At 38.3% G+C, this 23110-nt stretch overlaps 1 protein-coding gene across 5 annotated transcripts in view; it reads left to right on the forward strand.

The window, feature by feature from the left end:
• WDFY3 (WD repeat and FYVE domain containing 3) overlaps positions 1-23110 on the forward strand; it is a 196540-nt gene that overhangs the window by 122369 nt on the left and 51061 nt on the right. For all 5 annotated transcript variants that reach the window (XM_083367552.1, XM_083367553.1, XM_083367554.1 and 2 more), the window contains 14 exons: positions 283-473; positions 2405-2557; positions 4107-4180; positions 5066-5227; positions 6391-6485; positions 7088-7208; positions 8280-8497; positions 10821-11056; positions 12800-12934; positions 14357-14536; positions 17489-17722; positions 19872-19971; positions 20764-20924; positions 21620-21849. In XM_083367552.1, the coding sequence (XP_083223678.1) occupies positions 283-473; positions 2405-2557; positions 4107-4180; positions 5066-5227; positions 6391-6485; positions 7088-7208; positions 8280-8497; positions 10821-11056; positions 12800-12934; positions 14357-14536; positions 17489-17722; positions 19872-19971; positions 20764-20924; positions 21620-21849 (2290 nt within the window). The remainder of the gene's footprint in view (positions 1-282; positions 474-2404; positions 2558-4106; positions 4181-5065; positions 5228-6390; positions 6486-7087; positions 7209-8279; positions 8498-10820; positions 11057-12799; positions 12935-14356; positions 14537-17488; positions 17723-19871; positions 19972-20763; positions 20925-21619; positions 21850-23110) is intronic.

The following is a 23110-nucleotide window of genomic DNA, read 5'->3' on the forward strand; positions in this document are numbered from 1 at the left end:
GAAGAACCTCAAAACATGAGTTAGAGTCTGAATACATGTACACAAAATTTTGAACTGATTATTTGGCTTTATTCTCCATTGTTGGCAACCTGTACAGGATCAGCAGTGTAACTCAGAATCGGATATGATACATTTTTTTCCACTTACTATTTTTAAATAAGGCAAGATAAAGGAAATTGGAACATTCACTATTTGTTTATTTTTGAAGTAATACCTAAGTTGATGATTATGTTGTAAAACTGATGGCAATTGTTTTTATTTTATTTTGCCACCTCCATGTAGGGGTAAGAACATTTGTCCCTAAGCCTGTTGCAACTACGCTGCAGTACATTGGTGGAGCTGCTGCTATTTTGGGCCTAGTAGCCATGGCATCGGACGTAGAAGGACTTTATGCTGCTGTGAAGGCCCTTGTTTGTGTGGTCAAGAGCAATCCTCTCGCTAGCAAAGAAATGGAAAGAATCAAAGGGTATCAGGTGTGTGTAAAGAGAAACAAAACTGCTTATGTGGATCACATTTGGGTGAAATTCATTGCATTTCATCTTAGAATCAGATGCACATGCTAGGTTTGGAAGAGTGGGAAAAGAATTAAGTTAGGATATTAAATTTAGCAGCTGGTACAGTAAAGTGTACAGTGGGCTAGAACACACAGTTATAGTTGATTGGCTGGAGAGGGCTGGCTCATGCAGGGGGCAATCTACACCAGGGGTTCCCGACCATGGATCGGCACCAGGCCGTGGCATGCCAGAAACCGAGCCGTGCAAACAAGTGAAACCCCATCTGCGGGATGCAGGCAGCACACGAAACCAGGCCCCCTCCAGTCCGTGGAAAAACCTGTCTCCACGGAACCGATCCCTTGTGTCCAAAAGATTGGCGGCCGCTGATCTACACCACGATTGGCTGCTGCGGGTATAAAGGGGGAGTTTGCCTTTTTCCCTCCTGCGTGTTCTGTATGCTGTTTGGATTTACCTCATGATGTTCCCGTGATCCTGGCTCTCTCGTCTGCTGTAAATATAAATGTTAAATACACTTATTTCTATAAAACTACAAGTTTGTGTCAGGGTCTCTGACTTCATTTGGACAGTTGCTGCGCAAATTCCCTGGCAAATGCTGTTGGAAAATTTCAAGCAGTGACAGCACGACGCCATCCATGGCTTTACAGTTTAGGCAGCACAACATGGTCAGCTGTTAGCTCAGCAGAGACGCTTAGTGTTTGCCAGATTGAAAGGAAGAACTGGTAGGATCCTGAAGAGAAGCAAATGGGAGGCTTTGTTGCTAGGACGATCAAGGGCACTGCACCATCTGTGTCCATTGAAGGACATTTATTGGAGGTGGTTTTACTTATATAATTGATTTAAAATGTAACATTTCATTTGGGTACATGGCAAAAGCCTCTCCTGCAAAATGGGAATGTTTTTCCATCGTAAGAAAAGGTTTATTGTTCTAATCAAAAGCGAGATACCATCACCTACAGTGATCCAGCAGTATGGATTTGCATGAGCTTCAGCTTCTGAAGTGAGGTTGGCAGGATGAGGGGTTCCCCCCCCCCAATGAACTGAGAATTTAATTGACATCATCAGATTGCTGCATTAGCCTGGCTGCGTCGGTTCTTAATTTGTCTTCCCAAAAGTTAAAAATACAAGAACAATCATTCTTACTTTTAAATTATAAATTTGCTGTCAGAATAAAGTGTAAATATATAAATACTTAATGGCATAATATGCCATTATAATGATATGCACATGATACTAGTACATAATATAAAAATGATTTTGTTTTAAGAATACAAAGAAAAAAAAGGATATATACGTATAAACTGAAGGCAAACCTTACTTCTTTACTATAGCCAAGCAGGCAAGCTGAAAACGTATTTAGGTGCAGGTGACTAGATTTGGTACTGACTCAACAAATGTTATGCTACTCAACTCTGACCATCAGTAGACCTCACACATTATTTGATACAAGAGAGAGTCCAGATCAGCAAGCATCATTTATGATAGGTTGTGCTTCTGTATGGGGTACACACATGGATGCATCCCAGGTGTGAAGATAATGTGCTTATCTAAGGGTTTAACAAAAATTTGTATTTTGTTCCTAAAGAATGGGTCCTCATTTTACCGACTTTGGAAGGATGGAAGACTGAGCCAATCTTGAGCCGGTCATATATAAAGTTTTTTATAAAAACGGAGTGCAAACCCTACTCCTTTACTAACACTGATGATGTTACCTAGTTTGGGTAATGAAACATCTGCAAGAGAACACCAAGAACCCCTCATAAGACAGCTTCGCTGTGTGACTGTTTTTCTGTGCTAGAATGAAGTGAATGTTTGTCTGTAAAATGCTTTGAGATTGCAGAATTCAGAAATGTTGGGCTTCAGCATCTCTATGTGGTTTCCTCTTGTTCCAGTTGTTGGCCATGCTGTTAAAGAAGAAACGTTGTCTTTTGAACAGCCACATTCTACATCTGACCTTTTCTTTAGTGGGAACTGTGGATAGTGGCCATGAAACATCCATTATTCCAAATTCAACTGCTTTTCAGGATCTGCTTTGTGATTTTGAGGTACTTAGAATATTACTTGAACGCTAGCAATAAAAGATTAGTTTGCAAATCTGCAGTAATAGCGTTGCTCGAAAGGGGGGAAGAAGCATTTTCTTGCTTCACATGCCATGTGGTATACAGGTAGTCCTCGTTTTACAACAGTTTGTTTGGTGACCGTCCAAGGTTACAGTTGCACTGGAAAAAGTGACTTAGGACGATTTTTCACACTTCCATCGTCATGTGATCAAAATTCAGATGCTTGGCAACTGACTCATATTTGTGATAGTTGCAATGTTCCAGGATCACACCATCCTCTTTTGTGATATTCTGACAAGCAAAGTCAAGGGGGAAGCCAGATTCACTTAACAACGATGTTACTAACTTAATAACTGCAATGATTTACTTTTTTTTAAATCCCATTTATATCCCTCCCTTCTCCGAAGACTCAGGGCGGCTTACAATTTAAAGCACAAATCAACGTGCTTAGCAATAGCCTTCATTCTATGTATATGCCTGCTTATTAGGGCTTTCACACACCCCCAAGCGGCATTATTACAAAGTCAGCTTAATTGCCTCCAACAATCTGGCTCCTCATTTTACCTACCTCGGAAGGATGGAAGGCTGAGTCAACCTTGAGCCTGGTGGGATGCAAACCTGCACTAATTGCAGGCAGCTGGTGTTACTTAAGGAGGCATTAGCCCACTGCTCCACCAAGGCTCTTCTTAACAACTTAACAACTATGGCAGGAAAGCTCGTAAAATGGGGCAAAACTCATTTAACAACCATGTCAGCAACAAAAATTTTGAGCTCAATTGTCATAAGTCGAGGACCACCTGTATTGTGCAGCTGTACTGCAAATAAACATTGATTCATCTTGTTGGCCAATTTTAATGTGAACTATTGAAATAGATTATAAGTAGTCATCATTCTGGTGCTTTCCAGATATGCAGGGACTACATTTCTCATCTCCTCCATTCTAGCTGAGGAATATGAGATTTATAGCTAAAGCATATCAGGAGAACAACATTAAATTAGGAAGGCTGCAGTATTGTGGACTAATGCTTTGTTCTAAAAAGAATATACAACTGGAAATAAATTTGTTGACTTCATTGAAAATTATTAGATATGACCAGAGATGTGATTATATCTACCATAATAACTTTTCTATAAACTATTCATTGAGGAGACGCAACATGCAAATCTTTGGACTTGAAATAGAAAATTGATTATAATATTCATAGGTTTGGCTTGTGTTATATTCAGAGCCAATCAAAATAAACATAAATCAGTTTTGTTTTCTTAGACCAGTGAGCAGCCCTGACCTGGAAATTTCTTTGACAAAGGAAAACTGTGAATTAGTGAACTGTTATTTAGAATGTATTTTTTTCTACAGAACAAATGACATAAAGTTAATCAAGAAAATTGTCTGTGATTTTGCTAATCTAGAATGAAGATGAAGTATTAGTCAGGCTCAATTCCTGATGGATATACTTAAGGGAAATATTTTGGTAGCGGTATTATGTGCTAAATTAACAGCATGTAAGAATTAGAAATATTTTTTGCATTTCAGGTTTGGCTTCATGCCCCCTACGAACTTCATCTTTCGTTATTTGAACATTTCATCGAACTTCTTACTGAGTCTAGGTAACATTGATAAGTATTGTTTCATAAATAGTCTTAAGAAAATTAACACTCCAGTTTTTTTCCCTCCATCAGAATTCACAGAAAACTTTGCTTGGTGCCCCTGTTTAATGCTCTTATACAACTTGATTAAAATTCCCTGTTGTGTTTTGTTTTTGAGGTGATGAAGGAATAGGAAGGACATCTTATCTCATGATAAAATATGTAGGTTAAAGCTACACAGTTGTTTGGATTAAATCACCAATTGAAATTTTACAGCGTAGAGGAGCATAATGCTTTTAATTTAGTTGCAATCTTAGGAAAAACAAAATTGTTTTAAGGTATTGTAGACAGGTGTTATGTTTGCATTTTAAATACAGAGCACTGCATAGGTATAATTACATACATCTTTACACACACACACAAACACACACACACTAAATATACGGTTCTGCAGGAAATAGAGCTCCTTCTTTTGAAGATCTCATTCAAATAATGCTAGGTTTTGAAATCAGTTATAGAAACTACAAATATATGGACAAAACAAGGGCTTTCTTGATGCTCAGAAGTGACGTTCAGAGGTGGGGCATAGAAGAGATAACCAACATTTGACTTTAATTATGTTAGGAGCCTATGTAAAATAGGTAACCAAAAAGGTATCAACAAATCAAAAATGTTTGGATATAATAATTGGGGTAATTAAGTAAATAAATACAGGTATTTTTGCATTAAGTAGTACAATATGATAGTGGTGCAGATTTCTGAAATGAAATATGTACTAATTGATACTTGGATATGATTGCCTCTAGAAAAATAATTTGTAATGCGAGTTGTAGTATAAGAAGCTTATCATTATCGGTGAGAATGGAAATTGTTTTCTTATTTATTACATTGTTCTTTCTCTTACAGTGAAGCATCAAAAAATGCAAAGCTGATGAGGGAATTCCAACTAATCCCAAAACTCTTGTTGACACTTCGAGATATGTGTTTATCACAGCCAACCATTGCCGCCATTAGCAATGTCCTAAGTTATTTGCTTCAGGGGTTCCCTAGCAGCAATGACCTACTCAGGTACCATTGAGATTCACTATGGATTTTCTCCCCACGGAAATTCGAGAGTAGCCTGATATCTCTGAGGGCACATTTCTCTAGGCCCGCATAGAAATGTATGAGATTTTTGTATGAGGGCAGAAAATGTTCAAAACAGGGCCAGAATCTATTGATTAATAGCTATAGGAATCTTACTACAGGTAGTCCTCAACTTAAAACAGTTCATTTAGTGGCTGTTTGAAGTTACAACAGCACTAAAAACAGTGACTTATGACCATTTTTCATACTTATGACCCTTGCAGCATCTTCATGATCATGTGATCAAAATTCAGATGCCTGGCAACTGACTCATACTTATGACGGTTGCAGTATCCCAGGATCATGTAATCACCTTTTGCTACCTTCTGCAAGCAAAGTCAATGGGGAGGCCAGATTCGGTTAACAGCCTTGTTACTAACTTATCAGCTGCAGTTATTCACTTAACAATGGTGGCAAGAAAGGTCGTAAAATAGGGCAAAACTCACTTAACAAGTGTCTCTCTTAGCAACAAAAATGTTGGGCTCAGTTGTGGTCATAAGTCGAGGAGTATCTGTATAAAGTTTTGTAACGCTTGGAAAATGTAATATTTTGCGTGTTCCAAAACCCATGTCAGTTCCAAAATGATAATCCCATAGTTTTATCTTCAAATATATAATCTATTTGAAATATATAATTTACTATTTTGATATAATAATTGTGCATTATCACATGTGTCTTGGCCTTTACGCATCACCTTTCCCAACCAAGTTGCATTCTGAGGTCTCAACCCTAAAACCTCAGGCAGTACATGCAGGAGTTTCAGTAGTCTGAGGAAGGTTGGATTGGTATTATATTAGACCAAGGCAATGTTAATTCTAAATAAGCTGTCACGAGAATCTAGGTCAGGGGTGTCAAACTGCCGGCCTGTGGGCCGGATGCATCATCAGGAAACCGTGCCCACTCCATTGCCGGCAATGGAGAAAAAGCTCGGCTACGTTGCACAATGATGTCACGCGACGTCGCGAGTTTGACATGTCTGATCTAGGTTTTTTGAACCAATTGCCCCTTAGTGTTGCTTTCCCTGTGCAGCTGATGTTAACAACAAGCAAAATTAAACTCCACCTGTCATACAAGTGCCTGCCATTTCCCCGCTTCTGTTTTCCAAGGTTTGGACAGTTCATCGCTTCTACTTTGCCTACATTTGCAGTCTGTGAGAAATTTGTAGTCATGGAGATGAACAACGAAGAGAAGCTTGACACTGGTAACTAGTTCCAGGTTCAAGGGCAAGAGTGCAGGAGAAGTTGAGATGTTATTTTTGCATTAGCATTTAAAGTGTGTGGGTTTCTTTTCAAGCTCATGCATGCCATTCTCCGGTGTGCATTGAGGCTGGAATTACAGTCATAAGGTGTGCTAGTTGCTAAGCGGGTACCATGTGAATGTACCCTATATTACAAACCTTTTCACACCAGTCAAAATTTATACTAAGTCCAAAAATGTTGTAATACTAAAAGACTATTTACAGCTTAACTTGCTTAGATGTACATTGGTAGATTAGCTTACAGTTATTTTCTGCAGCTTGTCCATATAAATTACAATAAATATGTTATAATGTGTGTATAATTCCAAAAGGAATGTGTTAGTGATTTTTTTCTTTTTATCTTTCTTAATCTATAATTGTTTCATCTTGTAATCTTTAAAATTTAGAGCATTTTCAGCTCAAGGAACATTTCCTGTGCAATAAAATTGGGGAAGTATTTCTTAGCTAGATTTGTTATGTGTTAATGTCCACTGACAGTTTTAGAAAATAAATCTCTGCATGGGTATTTAAAATTGTGTGCTTCAAAGCAATAATTTGCCTTTTAGGAACTGAGGAAGATTTTGGTGGACTTGTTTCTGCAAATCTTATTCTTCTGAGAAACAGATTGCTGGATATCCTGCTGAAGCTTATGTACACATCTAAAGAAAAAACAAGTGTCAATTTACAGTGAGTAAATATTTTTTGGATAGATGTAATTGTAACAAAATCCAGGATGTTTCTAATTTTGTATCAACAGACATTAACAAATCTATGTGAGCAACATCATATAGCACTACTGTGCACATACTGAAATGGAGCAAAATTGAAAGACTGAAATGGAGATCTTATTAACCCCCTTTTTTACCCTGAAAAAATTGCTTGCTGTTCTTTGAGCTTGCTGGTTTCGAAGACATTTCATGACCACACTAAGTAACATCATCAGTGCTAGAGGGCAGTGGATCGGCTCTTACATACTAATGGCTTGTCCATCACTGTTGGTGGGAGTGTTCTTGGTGGTTACTTCACTAGTCCAGTGTTTACTGTTAGCTTGTTTGTCTACACTGATATTTCCTCGGATGGGCTATTGTTTACTTCTTCATTGTTGGAATAGAATAGAGTAGAGTAGAGTAGAGGAGTAGAATAGAATAGAATAGAATAGAATAGAATAGAATAGAATAGAATAGAATAGAATATATGGAATAGAATAGAATAGAATAGAATAGAATAGAATAGAATAGAATATATGGAATGGAATGGAATAGAATAGAATATATGGAATGGAATGGAATGGAATAGAATAGAATAGAATAGAATATATGGAATAGAATAGAATAGAATAGAATAGAATAGAATAGAATAGAATAGAATAGAATAAAATAGAATATATGGAATGGAATGGAATAGAATAGAATATATGGAATGGAATGGAATAGAATAGAATATATGGAATAGAATAGAATAGAATAGAATAGAATAGAATAGAATAGAATAGAATAGAATAGAATAGAATAGAATAGAATAGAATAGAATAGAATAGAATATATGGAATGGAATGGAATGGAATAGAATATATGGAATAGAATAGAATAGAATAGAATAGAATAGAATAGAATAGAATAGAATAGAATAGAATAGAATAGAATAGAATAATAGAATAGAATAGAGCTGGAAGGGACCTTGGAGGTCTTCTAGTCCAGCCCCCTGCTCAAGCAGGAGAACCTGTACTTAGTATTTGCTAATTCTGTGGATTCCCCTTAGGGCTTGTGAAGAGCTGGTCCGAACCCTGGGCTTTGATTGGATTGTACTATTTATGGAAGACCATCTGCATCCAGCTACAGTGACTGCAGCCATGAGAATTCTGGTAGTTTTGCTGAGCAACCCAACTATCCTCATCAAGTTCAAAGAAGGTCTGAGTGGTGGAGGCTGGCTGGAACAGACTGATTCTGTATTGACTAATAAGATTGGAACCGTGCTTGGTATGAATGCCCACAAGTTACCGTGTTATCAAATACAGTACAGGTAGTCCTTAATTTACAACAGTTCATTTAGTGACCAATCAAAGTTACAACAGCACTGAAAAAAGTGACTTATAACCATTTTTCACACTTAGGACTTGCAGTATCCCCGTGATCACATGATCAAAATTTAGACGCTTGGAAACTGGCCTGTATTTATGTTGGTTGCAGTGTCCCAGGGTCAGGTGACCCCCATTTGCAACCTTCTGACAAGCAAAAGTCAGTGGGGGAAGCCAGATTCACTTAACAGCCGTGATACTAACTTAATAACTGCAGGGATTCACTTAAGAACTGTGGCAAGAAAGGTTGTAAAACGAGGTAAAACTCAACATACTGTATTGCTCGGCAGTGGAAATTTTGGGCTCAATTGTGGCTGTTAAAGTCAAGGACTACCTGTATAATAGAACTTGGACTAATCCATCAGGCTGAACAGTTTAAAAAAAAGTTTTTTTATAAAGGAAATTGCCATTTTAACTATGTACGTAACAAAAGGTTGTATCAGAATTTAGAGGTTTGGGGTCATTTTGTTTTTCTAGGGTGAATATTGTGGCCATTATAAAGTTGATCTGACATTGGGAGGGTCATTTCTGACATATAGCATATTCCCAAATTGGAGATGGCTCCTGAACCGGTAAACTGAAGGCGCGTACACAGAAAACTCTATGGCTAGATGAGCCAGCCTAAGAGATACCTTATGCCTAGTTTCCATTTCTTTAGATAATATCTGTGGACAATTTCATGAATGCACAATTATTGATCAGTGTGTCTTAGAAAAAGCTAACTAAGCCACAACCTCTTTAACTGGCCTGTTTATATCCCATTTTCATCTAAAGAACATAAAACATAACTTTGTTCAGAGACTAGTTTATAACATTGTCAAATACAGTGTGTGTTGTTACAATCTCCCTTGTTAATTTAATGGTAGAATGCCAAGGGAAAAAGAACTAAGCCAGAATGCTAATCCATTATGTTTACATATTTGAGTAAGGGGTGACATATGTTCATTTACATGCAAGGGTTCCCCTTTAAGGCCATCCCAAATGATCTAATTAAGCTGATGTTATTGAACATCTGCTTGGGAGCAGGGACGACAGTTGCTGCTGTGATGTAAGAATTGGACCAAAATGGATTATACAGGGAATCCTAAAATGACAGTCTTCAAAGTTAGCATTGCTTCCTTGTTATTGTTCTAATAATGTGGATGTGCCTGATGAGCAATGCTGTAAACATCAGCTGCTAAGAGCATGTTCTGTAGAATTTTGAAGATATAAAGAGTTTTTGGCATAAAGGAAATATTTTTAATCAGAAACAAAAAATATTATAGAATCAGCATGGATATTTCTAATATACTGTTGAGCAAAGCCATTTTTTTCCATTAATACCTTTGTTTATTGAGAATTAATAGACATCACTAGCAGAGCTGAGATAGTGCACTTCTAAGGATTTATTGCTAAAATCTGCTCTGAAATTAAGATGAAATTGGCTTATATTCAAGTACTTAAAGTTTCTGAAAATATAATTCCATGACTGTTTTTTTAAAAGTGCTATTTCATTCATTCATGAGTTTTTGCAAACAACAATAATTTAGTATTTGTTTTTTCTTTCTATACAAGGGGTAGGCAACCTTGGCTCTTTTATGACTCAGGAATGCTGGCTCAGGAATTCTGGGAGTTGAAGTCCACGAGTCATAAAAGAGCCAAGGTTGCCTACCCCTGTTCTATACTAACCTGTTTGGGATCTTTGAAAACTCCAAATTAAGAATATAGATATGTTTTCTTTTAGAAGTGAAAGGGAATAAGAAAATATTTATTTGGGAGTGAAATGAAGAATTGTTTAATTGTATAATGGTTGTGCTGGGCAATACCATTTGAATGCCTGGGCAATTCCATTTGTTTCAATGGGCTTACATAGCAAAAAAGGCTCAGTTTACATAATGAAGGATGAAGCATATTAGTAAGCTTCACCCTTAAAATTGTTGACTCTTTAGGCCAGCAATCTCCAAACTTGACAACTTTAAGACTGATGGACTTCAACTCCCAGAATTCCTCAACCCGTTTGGAGACCCCTGCTTTAGGCCAAGGTTTTGACTTGTTTTGAGTATTTTTCCCTTATATGGCCTAGCACTCTTCCTAATTTCAAACATCCAGTTGAATAAAAATAACATTGAGAAAAATTGTTCTGTGAACAGCCATTTATTCACCATACTGAGTGTGACATTCAACTTGTTTTTCCAATAAGTGTTGATATTACATATCTAACTTTTCTTCTTTTATTTTCTGCTTAGGTTTTAATGTTGGCAGGAGTGCTGGTGGCCGATCAACGGTCAGGGAAATCAATCGAGACGCTTGTCATTTCCCAGGGTTCCCAGTCCTTCAGTCATTTCTTCCTAAGCACACAAATGTGCCTGCGTTGTATTTCCTTCTCATGGCACTTTTCCTGCAGCAGCCAGTCACTGAACTGCCTGAAAATCTGCAACTCAGCACGCCGTTCCCCATCAGTCGGTGCAACCAGGGTGGCCAGGTAGGAACTATGTACCAAAATACCTACTGGAGTCAGTGAGAAGACTGGTAAAAGTGAACATTCAAATAAACTTTGTGTTCCACTGAACTGAATTGAGCTGAACTTCCTGCCAGCTTCCAATGAGCAAAGTCAATGGGGAAGCCAGCAGAAGGTTGCAAGTCGGACAACTTTGAAGTAGGTTGATGGGCTGGTAACTTGCTGCTGCCACGTGAAGGAGGATACATGGGTGGTTGCAGTTGGCATGAGGGCAATTTTGGGCCTGGAGGTGGTTGTCAGTTCAGGGGAAAGGTGCGACTGGCCAGTGAGATGCAAGCATGGGTGGGGCCAGAAATGGGGAGGCTTGCGATTGTCTCTGTCGGCTTCCCCATTGACTTTGGGAAGCCAGCAGGAAAAGTCACAAATGGCAATCATATGACTGCAGGGCACCGCAACCATTGCAAGTGCAATTGGTTGTTAAGCAGCCAGATTGCAATCAAGTGACTACACGTGGTGGCCAACACTTCAAAGACCAGTCAAAAGCACCACTTGTTCTGCATCATTTCAATTTCAAGTGGCCACTGAACAAAGTGGTAGCTAAGCAAGGATTACCTGTATATACTTTTATTAAATATATATATACACACACACACACACACACACACACACACACACACACACACACACACGCGTGTGTGTGTGTGTGAAATGTTAAGCATTCAGAAGGGTATGGCTGACTGATGAGAACAAATAAGTTTGAAATGATCATATCGGTCTCCCTTTATTCTTTGTTAGCAAGCCAAAAAATTTACATATATATATGTAAATTCACACACACACACACACACACACACCTATATATCTATATATCTATATATACTGCTCAAAAAAAATAAAGGGAACACTTAAACAACACAATGTACTGTATTTAATAGTAGGATGTCTTATCTTGTGTTCCCTTTATTTTTTTGAGCAGTATATATATATAAATAAAATTTGACTCCAGGCTTCAAAGTTCATATAATTTTTTATGTAAATCTGCTACAAGAAACGTAAAAACATCTCTGTCACATGCAAGAATTAAGAGGGAAACATTGTATCACTCTTTAAAAGGAAGCATTACTGAAGGATGACCAGGAATTGTTTGGTAAATGGCACTAGGGAGTCTGAATATCAACTGGTGTTTGTTTGCTTTTCAAATTGAAGAGTAATTGTAGCATGCCTCTTAATGGATTTTTGTACCTCTTTTGTGAAAATTGCTTATTCTTTGCAGATATCTATATAAATCTTCCGCAATCTTTAGACAGATACAGTATGTGTGCTTCCTTAATGAACTGCCTTTTTTGGGGGGTGGGGGTGGGGGGGTGGGAGTATCTATGTTAAAACATACTTGAATAAATAAGATATGATGACCTCCAAGGTCCCTTCCAACTACTTCTTCTTCTTCTTCTTCTTCTTCTTCTTCTTCTTCTTCTTCTTCTTCTTCTTCTTCTTCTTCTTATTATTATTATTATTATTATTATTATTATTATTATTATTATTATTATTGTTACTATTACTATTACTATTATTATTATGAATTGCTTAATAAAAATTGGTACAGGTTCTGGTGGATTAAGTAAGCATCTCTCATTGGTTGAGTTATACAAATAACTCTAAAGTACCGAGCAGGAGAACGGCAAGCTTTGCATTGGAATAATTTATAGATTGCTTATAAATGAACATAAAATAATGTATTTGCATTTTTTTTCTCCTCCTCTGCTGAAGTTTGACTTAGATTCAATTTGGACATTCATATTTGGTGTTCCTGCATCAAGTGGCACCGTGGTTGCTTCAATTCACAGTGTTTGCACAGAAGCTGCATTTTTACTGCTGGGAATGCTTAGGAGCATGCTAAATTCAGTAAGTATAGCATTTCTCTGAATACCCATGAGAAATTGAGTTGTTTCACCTGTTCATTTTATCATTTTGTTCGTAAAACACTTAAGAAAGGATTACTTGAAATTCTGAGGTAGAAACTTTTACAAATGAATGTTTAAAAAAATCTTCATTTTGAATTCTAACAATATTATATCTTACTTATTGTAGTATTTTATGCCAGGGTGTCCACAACTTCAAGACCTGTGGACTTCAACTCCCAGAATTCCCCCAGCTAGTATGGGGAATTAAAGCATGGCTGAGATGAAGTCCACAAGTCTTAAAGTTGGACACCTCTGTTTTAGGCAATAAGTAAAAACAAAGAGAGTGTCGTATGTTAAAAGTATTGGTCTAGGATAGAGGAGAAAATAAGGTTCAAGTTTACCTTCAGACTTGCATTGATTTTCTTTCTCTCATCCAACCTGACTCACAAGGAAATCTCTTTAAGTTGATTTTTTTTGCTCCTGGATAGATGGATGGATGGGCAGACAGATGTAAATACAAGTGGTTCCCCTTTCTTTTTTAAAAAAAAACACACCACCACTTAAAAGAAATGATTGTTTTGCCGCCCCAAGTGTTTCCTTGATTTCATATGTGTTTAGTATTAATAATTAAATATGTTGATATGGTCAAGGAATTATTTATTTTATTTATTAAATTTATGGGCCACCCATCCTGCCACAGGCGTTAATTAATCAATAGCATTACTGCACTGTATTACATTATTAATAATTAACTTTTATGAGACATTTTCTTTAAACGACATAAGCATATGACATCACAGTCTATCAGATTAAATTTCCACAGTCTACCAAACTAGAGCACTGCTTGACAAAGCCAACATTAGTAAGTGTTTTGCTGGGAATTACAAAGATGGTGTTGCAAAATAGAAGCAGCTTTGTGCTTGGAGAAGTGATGCATATTATGAAAAAGGTAATTCTTTCTTGTCCAATAAATAATGCTGTACAAACTAACAAGAAACTAGTTTGGTGTAGTAGTTAAGGTGCTGGCCTTGAAATCAGGAGGATAAAAATCTAAAACAACCAAAAAAATTGTTTATCCATCCATCCCTATGTAGTGGAACGATATTGTTGGCTCTGCACTTTGAATGAAGATGGAAGTTACCAGATGGCCTTGATCCAAGCTAATTTTCTTTATAATGTACCCCACAATTAATAAAACAAGTGATGCCACATATTAATATATGTCTGTCTGTCTCCCCCCCCCCCCACCCATTCTATAGTTAATAATACGTAGGGTCAATTCCTGAATAAATTTTACTATTAGAGATGCAACTCTAGTAAGTACGGTCGTGTCTTCACTAATGCAGTTCTGCTTTAGATAATGCACGACATTGTTATTTTACATTATTTCGTCTAATATTTCTAATGTTTTCTTGCACTGCAGCCTTGGCAGTCAGAGGAAGAAGGCTCTTGGCTTCGTGAATATCCAGTCACCTTGATGCAGTTCTTTCGATACTTATATCACAATGTTCCAGATTTAGCTTCGATGTGGATGAGCCCAGATTTTCTTTGTGCCCTGGCAGCTACTGTGTTCCCTTTCAATATTCGGCCGTATTCAGAAATGGTAGGAAACAAAAGAATCCCTTCAAAAGAAACAAACAAACAAAAAATCCAACCCCCAAACCTTCAATTATTTGGTATCTATTATCTGGAAAATGAATTGAGTATTTAGTTAGCAAACATAAATAGAATTGAATAGAAAGATTCATCAGCGGGGAAATTGCAGAGAGCTGCCTCTGCTGTAAGTGCCAGCTGATTATTCATGCAAAGATGATTTTTAATTTTTGAAACTTGCCTAATGTTATAGGTGCCTAAAATCCGATTCAGCACAAAAGTCTTACATGAGGAAAAACTTGACATTTTGGCAAGCTGAAGCCAGCTAGAGAGTATTATACGTGTTTGTGTTCAAGAGGCTAAAGGGGAGAAGAACATTATTTTCGCTGCTGTTAGGGAGCCTTCGAGAGCTTTGCAAAATCTCATACACGGATTAATACCGTCAGATTCAAGAGGCTTTATAACTCTCACAAGGGAATTAACACTTGACAGGACTTTAACCTTTAGAGTCTACACAGCCTTGAGAGTGAAGCTTTAAGCCACAGACCGTCAAGTGTTTTTTTGCACCGTGTGGACAACAGCCGCTAAACATTCTTTGCGGATAATTATACTGCTTTCATTATGTTCTTTCCAGAATCTTCTTAGCTTGTAATTAGGAATTTAATCTGCTTATTATCATGCATAAATTTTGTTTAATAGAATAGTTTCCTTGGGTAGCCTTCTACTAAGTCTCTTTCTGTCTGTATCATATTCTCAGCCGGCACCTTTCTAGATACATGGTTTTTATGATAGCAAATTTCCCAAAGCTCAAATTAGAGTCACTCTACCCTGTTTCATGTCTCTGTATGGAAGGAGGAAGGAAGGACAGAGCAGTTGTCTAAATCATTTGTGACAATAGACAGCTTGTAGGCCTTCTTAGCACCATCTGCTGTTCTAGGCTCATTGACAAAGGGGTGGCTTTATGCTGTATCATTTATTTGACCACAGGATGTCTCTGTCTTCCAAGAATTTATTTACTTTCATTGCAGTAAATAAATTAACGACTGCCTTAATTTGCACGTTTAGGGGCAATTGTAATACAGGTAGTCTTTGACTCACAACTGGGACCAGAATTTCCATTGCTATGCAATTGTTGTTAGCTGTGAAGTCGTGTCCGACCCATCGTGACCCTATGGACAACGTTCCTCCAGACCTTCCTGTCCTCTACCATCTTCTGGAGTCCATTTAAGTTCATGCCTACTGCTTCAGTGACTCCATTCAGCCAACTCATTCTCTGTCGTCCCCTTCTTCTCTTGCCCTCAATCTTTCCCAGCATGAGGCTCTTCTCCAGTGAGTCCTTCCTTCTCATTAGGTGGCCAAAGTATTTGAGTTTTAGCTTCAGGATCTGGCCTTCTAAAGAACAGTCAGGGTTGATCTCCTCTAGGACTGACCGGTTTGATCGCCTTGCAGTCCAAGGGACTCTCAGGAGTCTTCTCCAGCACCATAGTTCAAAGGCCTCAATTCTTTGGCCCTCAGCCTTTTTTATGGTCCAGCTTTCACTGCCATACATTGCAATTGCTATGCAAAGCAGTTGTTAACTGAATTGTGCTTTTTTGTTTTTTTCAACTTTCCAACAGTTTGGAATTCTCATGTCCATCCTTCAAGTATTTTTGCAGGGTTGTCTCTGTTTAACTTCCAAGATTCACCTAGATTAGTTAGGAGCTACTACAGATGGCCCTCAATTTACAACCACAATTGAGCCCAAAATTTCCTTTGCTAAGAGAGACAGTTGTTAAGTGAGTTTTGCCCCATTTTACGACTTCTTCCCTCAGTTGTTAAGTGAATCAGTGCAGTTGTTAAGTTAGTAACACAGTTGTTTGTAAGAAGCTGTGGCCTTCCTGTCTCTTGCGTAACAGGAGAACAACCCCAAAAACGAGTTGCCCAAAGAATTAAGGATATAGAAGCACAAAATGATATGGCTATCCTTGGTAAGGTGGGTAACTTGAAATGGCTGAGTAAATACAAACGTACTTTTCAAGTAGACACTTATTTGAAGTTACAACTGCCAAAACATCTTAGGGAGATATTTACACGAGTGAGATTCGAACAGCTTGACACAATGGTCAGATATGGGAGATTTCATGCTATACCCTACAATGAGCGTCTCTGCATTTGCGGAGCGGCAGAGGTAGAGGACCTGGCTCACATCCTATTTGACTGTTGTCTGTATAAGAGGGTGAGAGACAGGTATCTTGGTCTATATACCAAACGAATGACCCATTGGGATCCCCATATCAAAATAACTTACCTTATGTCCGGCCAGAACTTGAAAATAACATTTAACGTAGCACAGTACTTAAACAAAATGGTCCAGTTGAGATCTGCATATGTGGGGCTGATTGGGGTAGATTGCAAGGGCGATTTCAAAATATAATTTTATCATATTTTATCTATTATCTTAAATTATTGTACACTCTTACAATTTCATTTTAGATTGTATTTTATTCCCATTTCATTTTAAATTGTATTTTATTCTAATTCCATTTTAAATTGTATTTTATCAAATTCCATTTTAAATTGCTTTTATCAAATTGTAGTAACAATTTGTTGCTGAAACTTTGCACTTTGATATGGCCCATGGGCTAATCAATAAAGACTTATTATTATTAACGCAGTTGTTAAGTGAATCTGGCTTCCCCCATTGACTTTGCTTGTCAGAAAGTCATAAAAGGGGATTGCATGGCCCGGGGACACTGCAACCGTCATAGATGTGAGTCAGTTGCCAAGCGTTTGAATTTTGATCTCATGATCACGGGGATGCTGCAGTGGTCACAAGTGTACTATAACTTCAAACAGTCACTAGACAAATGGTTGTAAGTCGAGGGCTCTTGAGATGCTAAAATAAATAACTCCAGTCCATCTCACACTGTTGTCCAAAATTAACAACTGATACACAGACAACTGATTTCTTTTTCAAAAATAGGTTACTGATTTGGACGACGATGCCGGATCTCCAGCCGAAGAGTTCAAAGCGTTTGCCTCTGATACGGGGATGAACCGGAGCCAATCAGAGTATTGCAACGTAGGGTCTAAGACTTTTTTAACCAACCATCCTGCAAAGAAGTTTGTGTTTGACTTTATGCGTGTGCTGATAATAGATAATCTCTGCCTTACACCTGCAAGCAAACAAACTCCTTTAATAGATCTTCTTCTGGAGGTAATTTTAGTATTTTTATCGCGGTTCCTTAAAGCAAAAAGTCACACTGGATATGTTTAGTGTTCTATTGCTAGTTAATGGGCATCGCATAACACAGTGGTTCTCAACCTGTGGTGTACGGACGCCTGGGGGGGGCAATGTTATCACATGGGTTCTGCAAAGGCTACAAGGAATGTTATGATTTAAATCTTGAGTTAAGTCTTTTGGGGGGGGTGTCCGTGGCCGTGGTCCGGGGCCACAAAATGTATTTAAAGGGGGTCCGTGGTAAAGAAAAGGTTGAGAACCACTGATATATCAGAATAATTTTGAGAGTCATTACCTTGCAGTGCTTTGCACCTTAAGAAGGCTAGTTGGTTTTACTCCATCTTCTCAGAAAGATTTTTATGCCAAATTCCTAAGGGCAGTCCTATTTGTATATCTCATCTCTGCTTTTCTAAGCTATCTTCTGGTTAGGAAAAAAAGGGGTGGTGGTGGTGGGACTTTTTAGAGAAATCATTTTTCCATGTTTGTCAACTTGTCTACCTCCTTTAACTCATTCAGGCGGGAAGCCGCTCAGAAAAGCGAAAGACACAATTGGGGTGAGAATAATGTGCCAAAGAATCTTCCCCCTTGCTCTTTGTCCCAATACCTACTTATTAGGGAAAGGTTTACAGAAAGAAACCAGAAAAATACATAAATGTTATGGGAGGGGGAAGGCCATATTTAACTAAGGAAGATAGAAGTTCAGAAATAGATGCCGCAAGGAAGGTATCTTTCATTGCACAGTTACAGTGGTCATTGGGCTGTTGGCCGCAAGAATGCGAAGGAGCCCTGCACAAAACAAAGACGTTGGTTGTGTACTCCCAGAACTGTTACATAGGCATAAGGGCAATATAAATCAAACAAGACTGGAATGTAGCATCTGATAATACAGTGGGATGACCTTATTGTGATCTGAGCCAGTGCCTTTAAACCCGCATTTCTATAAAGGCTCCAAGCCCCTTCTCTTTTACTGATGCTAGTACCTTCTAATACAGACATGTCAAACACAAGGCCCGGGGGCCAGATCCGGCCCGCGAAGTGGTTTCATGCGGCCCACAAAGCCATCCTGGAAACAGTGAGGGAACGGCCCCCACTGCCTTGGCCCTGGCCCAGAGACCCTCCTTCTGCCAGAGACCCTCAGATCTGTCCCACTCCTGCCCGGGCCCTATAGGCACCCTTGATGCGAATGATGTAGAGCTGGCCATGCCCACCCAGTAGTCCATATGCACTTTAGCCACACCCACCCAGTAGGCCACGGCCACCCAGGCCACACCCACCCGCCCCCCTGAGGGCAACCGCAATGCTGATGCGGCCCTCAATGAAATTGAGTTTGACACCTCTGTTCTAATATAAGCAATGTGCGTGATCATACTCCTGTAGTATCTTCTTTTATATCAAGGAATGAGCAACGGTCTGGTTTCTGTTATCTATCTCCTTCCCCTTCAAGATCCACAGGCTGTTTTCATTTATCTGCTCTGTCTAATAAACATTTCAGAACCACAAGGAAAGAGAAGAGAATTACCTGCCCTCTATATTGGCAACGGGAAGTGAATTGCATTCTCAAGTGATCTCTGTTCCACTCATTCACTTTGCCTACAGTGGAAGATAATCTGCTGAAAGTTGTTTTAAAGAACTTGCCCTTCCTGTTGATTTAGAGCAGGGGTGAGGAGCTATGGCCCTTTTGTGACTTGTGGAGTTCGGCTCCCAGAATTCCTGAGCCAGCTGTAGTCATAAAAGTCCATAGTTCCCCTCCTCTGATTTAGAGTAATCTGCCCCCACCCATCTCCAAAAAAATAGAGTTGGCATCTCTTAGAAAAATAAAATCAGTTTTATTTTTGTTGCTCAGTAAATATTTTTTTTCTGCATGCAAATACTTTAAAAAGACATATGGGCTTCCCAGTAATTTATACTTGGGGCATTTGTTAATTTCTGAGGGGAAAAATTAATACTAACATGTTAATACTTTAATATTGACCTTTACATTAAATATATTGAATGGAAAGTTTTATTTGCATCAAGTACCAGACAGTACAATATTTAATGCGTCTAACATTTTCCAGAATTCATAGTAACATTTCAGAATAGCTTCCTCTGATGACATCTTATTATCTTTATTTTGTATTTCTAGGCATCTCCAGAAAGATCAACAAGGGCTCAACAAAAAGAATTTCAGACTTATATTTTGGATAGCGTTATGGACCACTTGCTTGCAGCTGATGTTTTACTGGGTAAAGATTTGTTTACATGCTTTTATCTCTAATGCACCTCCTTTAGATCCTCAAAAGAATATAACTGATGAATTGTTGTAAATATAAAATGTTGTTTCTACACATCAGAATGATCCATTAAAACAAAAGCAGTTCTACAAGCTTAAGAATTCTGATACAGCATGATGGTACTGTGTTGTTGTTGTTGTTAGTTGCGAAGTCGTGTCTGACCCATCGCGACCCTATGGACAACGTTCCTCCAGGCCTTCCTGTCCTCTACCATCTTCTGGAGTCCATTTAAGTTCACACCTACTGCTTCAGTGACTCCATTCAGCCAACTCATTCTCTGTCGTCCCCTTCTTCTCTTGCCCTCAACCTTTCCCAGCATTAGGCTCTTCTCCAGTGAGTCCTTCCTTCTCATTAGGTGGCGAAAGTATTTGAGTTTTAGCTTCAGGATCTGGCCTTCTAAAGAACAGTCAGGGTTGATCTCCTCTAGGACTGACCGGTTTGATCGCCTTGCAGTCCAAGGGACTCGCAGGAGTCTTCTCCAGCACCATAGTTCAAAGGCCTCAATTCTTTGGCGCTCAGCCTTTCTTATGGTCCAACTTTCACAGCCATGCATTGCAACTGTGATGGTACTGTGTAATGTATAATTATATTTCTGTGGAGAAATTATTTTCCGGTATTGATGTTAGTTTTATGGAATGCCCTTATATGGTCTGTTCCATGGCAGGTGGAATTGGGGAATTATCATTTTTTTTTGGTAAGTATTCATTTTGGGAATGAAATTCTTCTGCTGTTTTCCTTGTGTAGGTGAGGATGCATCGTTGCCCATCACCAGTGGAGGAAGCTACCAGGTGCTTGTAAACAATGTATTCTATTTCACGCAGCGTGTGGTAGATAAACTTTGGCAAGGGATGTTCAACAAGGAATCCAAGTTACTTATAGACTTCACACTCCAATTAATTGCACAGGTATGCTCACGTGATTTTGTGTTTAAATAAAAAATTACTTTTGCTATGTAGACAGACGATACTTCCTATACTTGTTTCCCTTTAAATATGTCTTTCCAGAAAAACATTTAGTAAAGATGGAAAGATTTATACCCTCTGAAGAGAAACCTTTATGCTTTCCCTTCTCATGTTTCATTGAATCAAAGTTATAGTGGTCTAAGAGCTTTTTCACAACTTGGAAATGATCTCCTCTTCAAACCAATTGTCTCCTCCTAGCTCAGTTGAATTGACACGAGGGGCAACTTCTGTTGTTAAAGTCAGATCTTGTATCTGGCAATCAGATTAGAGCAACCCGGGCAACTATTGCCCATCCTATAAAGCTTCCAAACATTTGTGATTTTCTTTAGTAGATGTGCTGAGGGGGGAAAGTATGTTCTGCAGATCTATCAAAAGCTTCATCCTATTTTAACTTGTTTTTTTCTTTCACAGGAAACAGTGGAAATGCGATTTTGCCAAGACTATTTAATGAATACCTTTAATAACAAGAGGCGGTGTTAGCAATAGTTTAGTCTAATTTCTAAGATGATGGAACTTTCTAATTTAGCAGAGGAAATTACTGCTGAGAATCTGCTTAAAAATACAAATAAAAGTGTACAGTACTGTTAAGATTTCTCTCTTTAAAATGTTTATTTGTGTGTTGTTGTTTTTTTTTTAAGTCAAAAAGAAGATCTCAGGGATTATCCCTGGATGCTATTTATCACTGCCTGAACAGGACCATCTTGTACCAATTCTCAAGGCCACATAAAACGGTTCCCCAGCAAGTTGCTCTTCTTGACTCTCTAAGGATGCTTACGGTCAACCGAACCCTGATCCTAGGCCCTGCAAATCACGACCAAGAATTCATCAGCTGTCTGGCTCATTGCTTGATTAATCTTTATGCAGGAAGGTTAGTGTCCCAGCATGCATGCTCTGCACTTTTGTAGATTTAATGAATGGTTTACTTTGTGTAATCATCAAGATGATCAACATTAAGTTTCTTTTTTTTAAGGCTGTGATTTATAAATCATAGCTCATGTTTCCGATATTTGGGAAGGCAAAGTAGAGCAACCAATTCCTTGCAGAAATAGAGTTTTAATTCTGGAACGGCAACTGGAAGTTAGATATCCACAGTGAAAAGACAATCACAAGCAGATTTGAAGGGCATTTTATATAGTATCAGTCTGGATGCTGTGTCATGTACCAGTTTTTCGTATACCCCCAAATGCTTCAGATACTAGCTTCTACTCCTAAATACTGAAATAATGCAGATATATTGAGTGACAGAACTTCTGATCATCATTTGCCAAAGAAGCACATTCATAATACTTTTTCATCTGCTTCACATATAAACAGCTTAAGAAGAAAGGTGTTAACTTGATACAAACAGTCCTTTCTTGTTGCTTGGAATTTATAACCACCACACCTTTTGCCAATTAAATCTGTCTATTTTCATAATCTGAGGCTGAGTTGTTGTGTATTACTTTCTCTTATGATACACTAGGCATTATTTTGCATGAACATTAAGACCTTGTATGGGAGGCGTTTTAAATAATGAGAACACCCGTCTGTTGGTTGAAGCTGCAGCATTATGAATTTGTACCATCTAATTGACTTTTAATTGACCTTGCTCAAGTGAGAATGAAAAGAGACAGTGTGTTCTAATATTCCATATGCCTTCTTTCCAGAAAACGTGATACAGTGAAGGAAAAAAGTATATGAACCCCTGCTGATTTTGTACATTTGCCCACTGACAGAAATGATCAGCCTATAATTTTAATGGTAGGTTTATTTTAAACAGTGGAGAGACAGAAGAACAACAAAAAAATCCAGAAAACTGCATTTCAGAAAAGTTATAAAGTGATTTGCATTTTGTGGAGTGAAATAAGTATTTGATCCCCTATCAATCAGCAAGATTTCTGGCTTCCTGGTGTCTTTTATACAGGTAACGAGCTGAGATTAGGAGCACTCTCTTAAAGGAGTGCTCCTAATCTCAGCTTGTTACCTGTATAAAAGACACCTGTCCACAGAAGCAATCAATCAGATTCCAAACTCTCCACCATGGCCAAGACCAAAGAGCTGCCCAAGAATGTCAGGGACAAGATTGTAGACCTACCCAAGGCTGGAATGGGCTACAAGATTATAGCCAAGCAGCTTGGTGAGAAGGTGAC

This window comes from Vipera ursinii, assembly GCF_947247035.1.
Source record: "Vipera ursinii genome assembly, chromosome: 7".
NCBI classification, from domain to species: Eukaryota; Metazoa; Chordata; class Lepidosauria; order Squamata; family Viperidae; genus Vipera; species Vipera ursinii.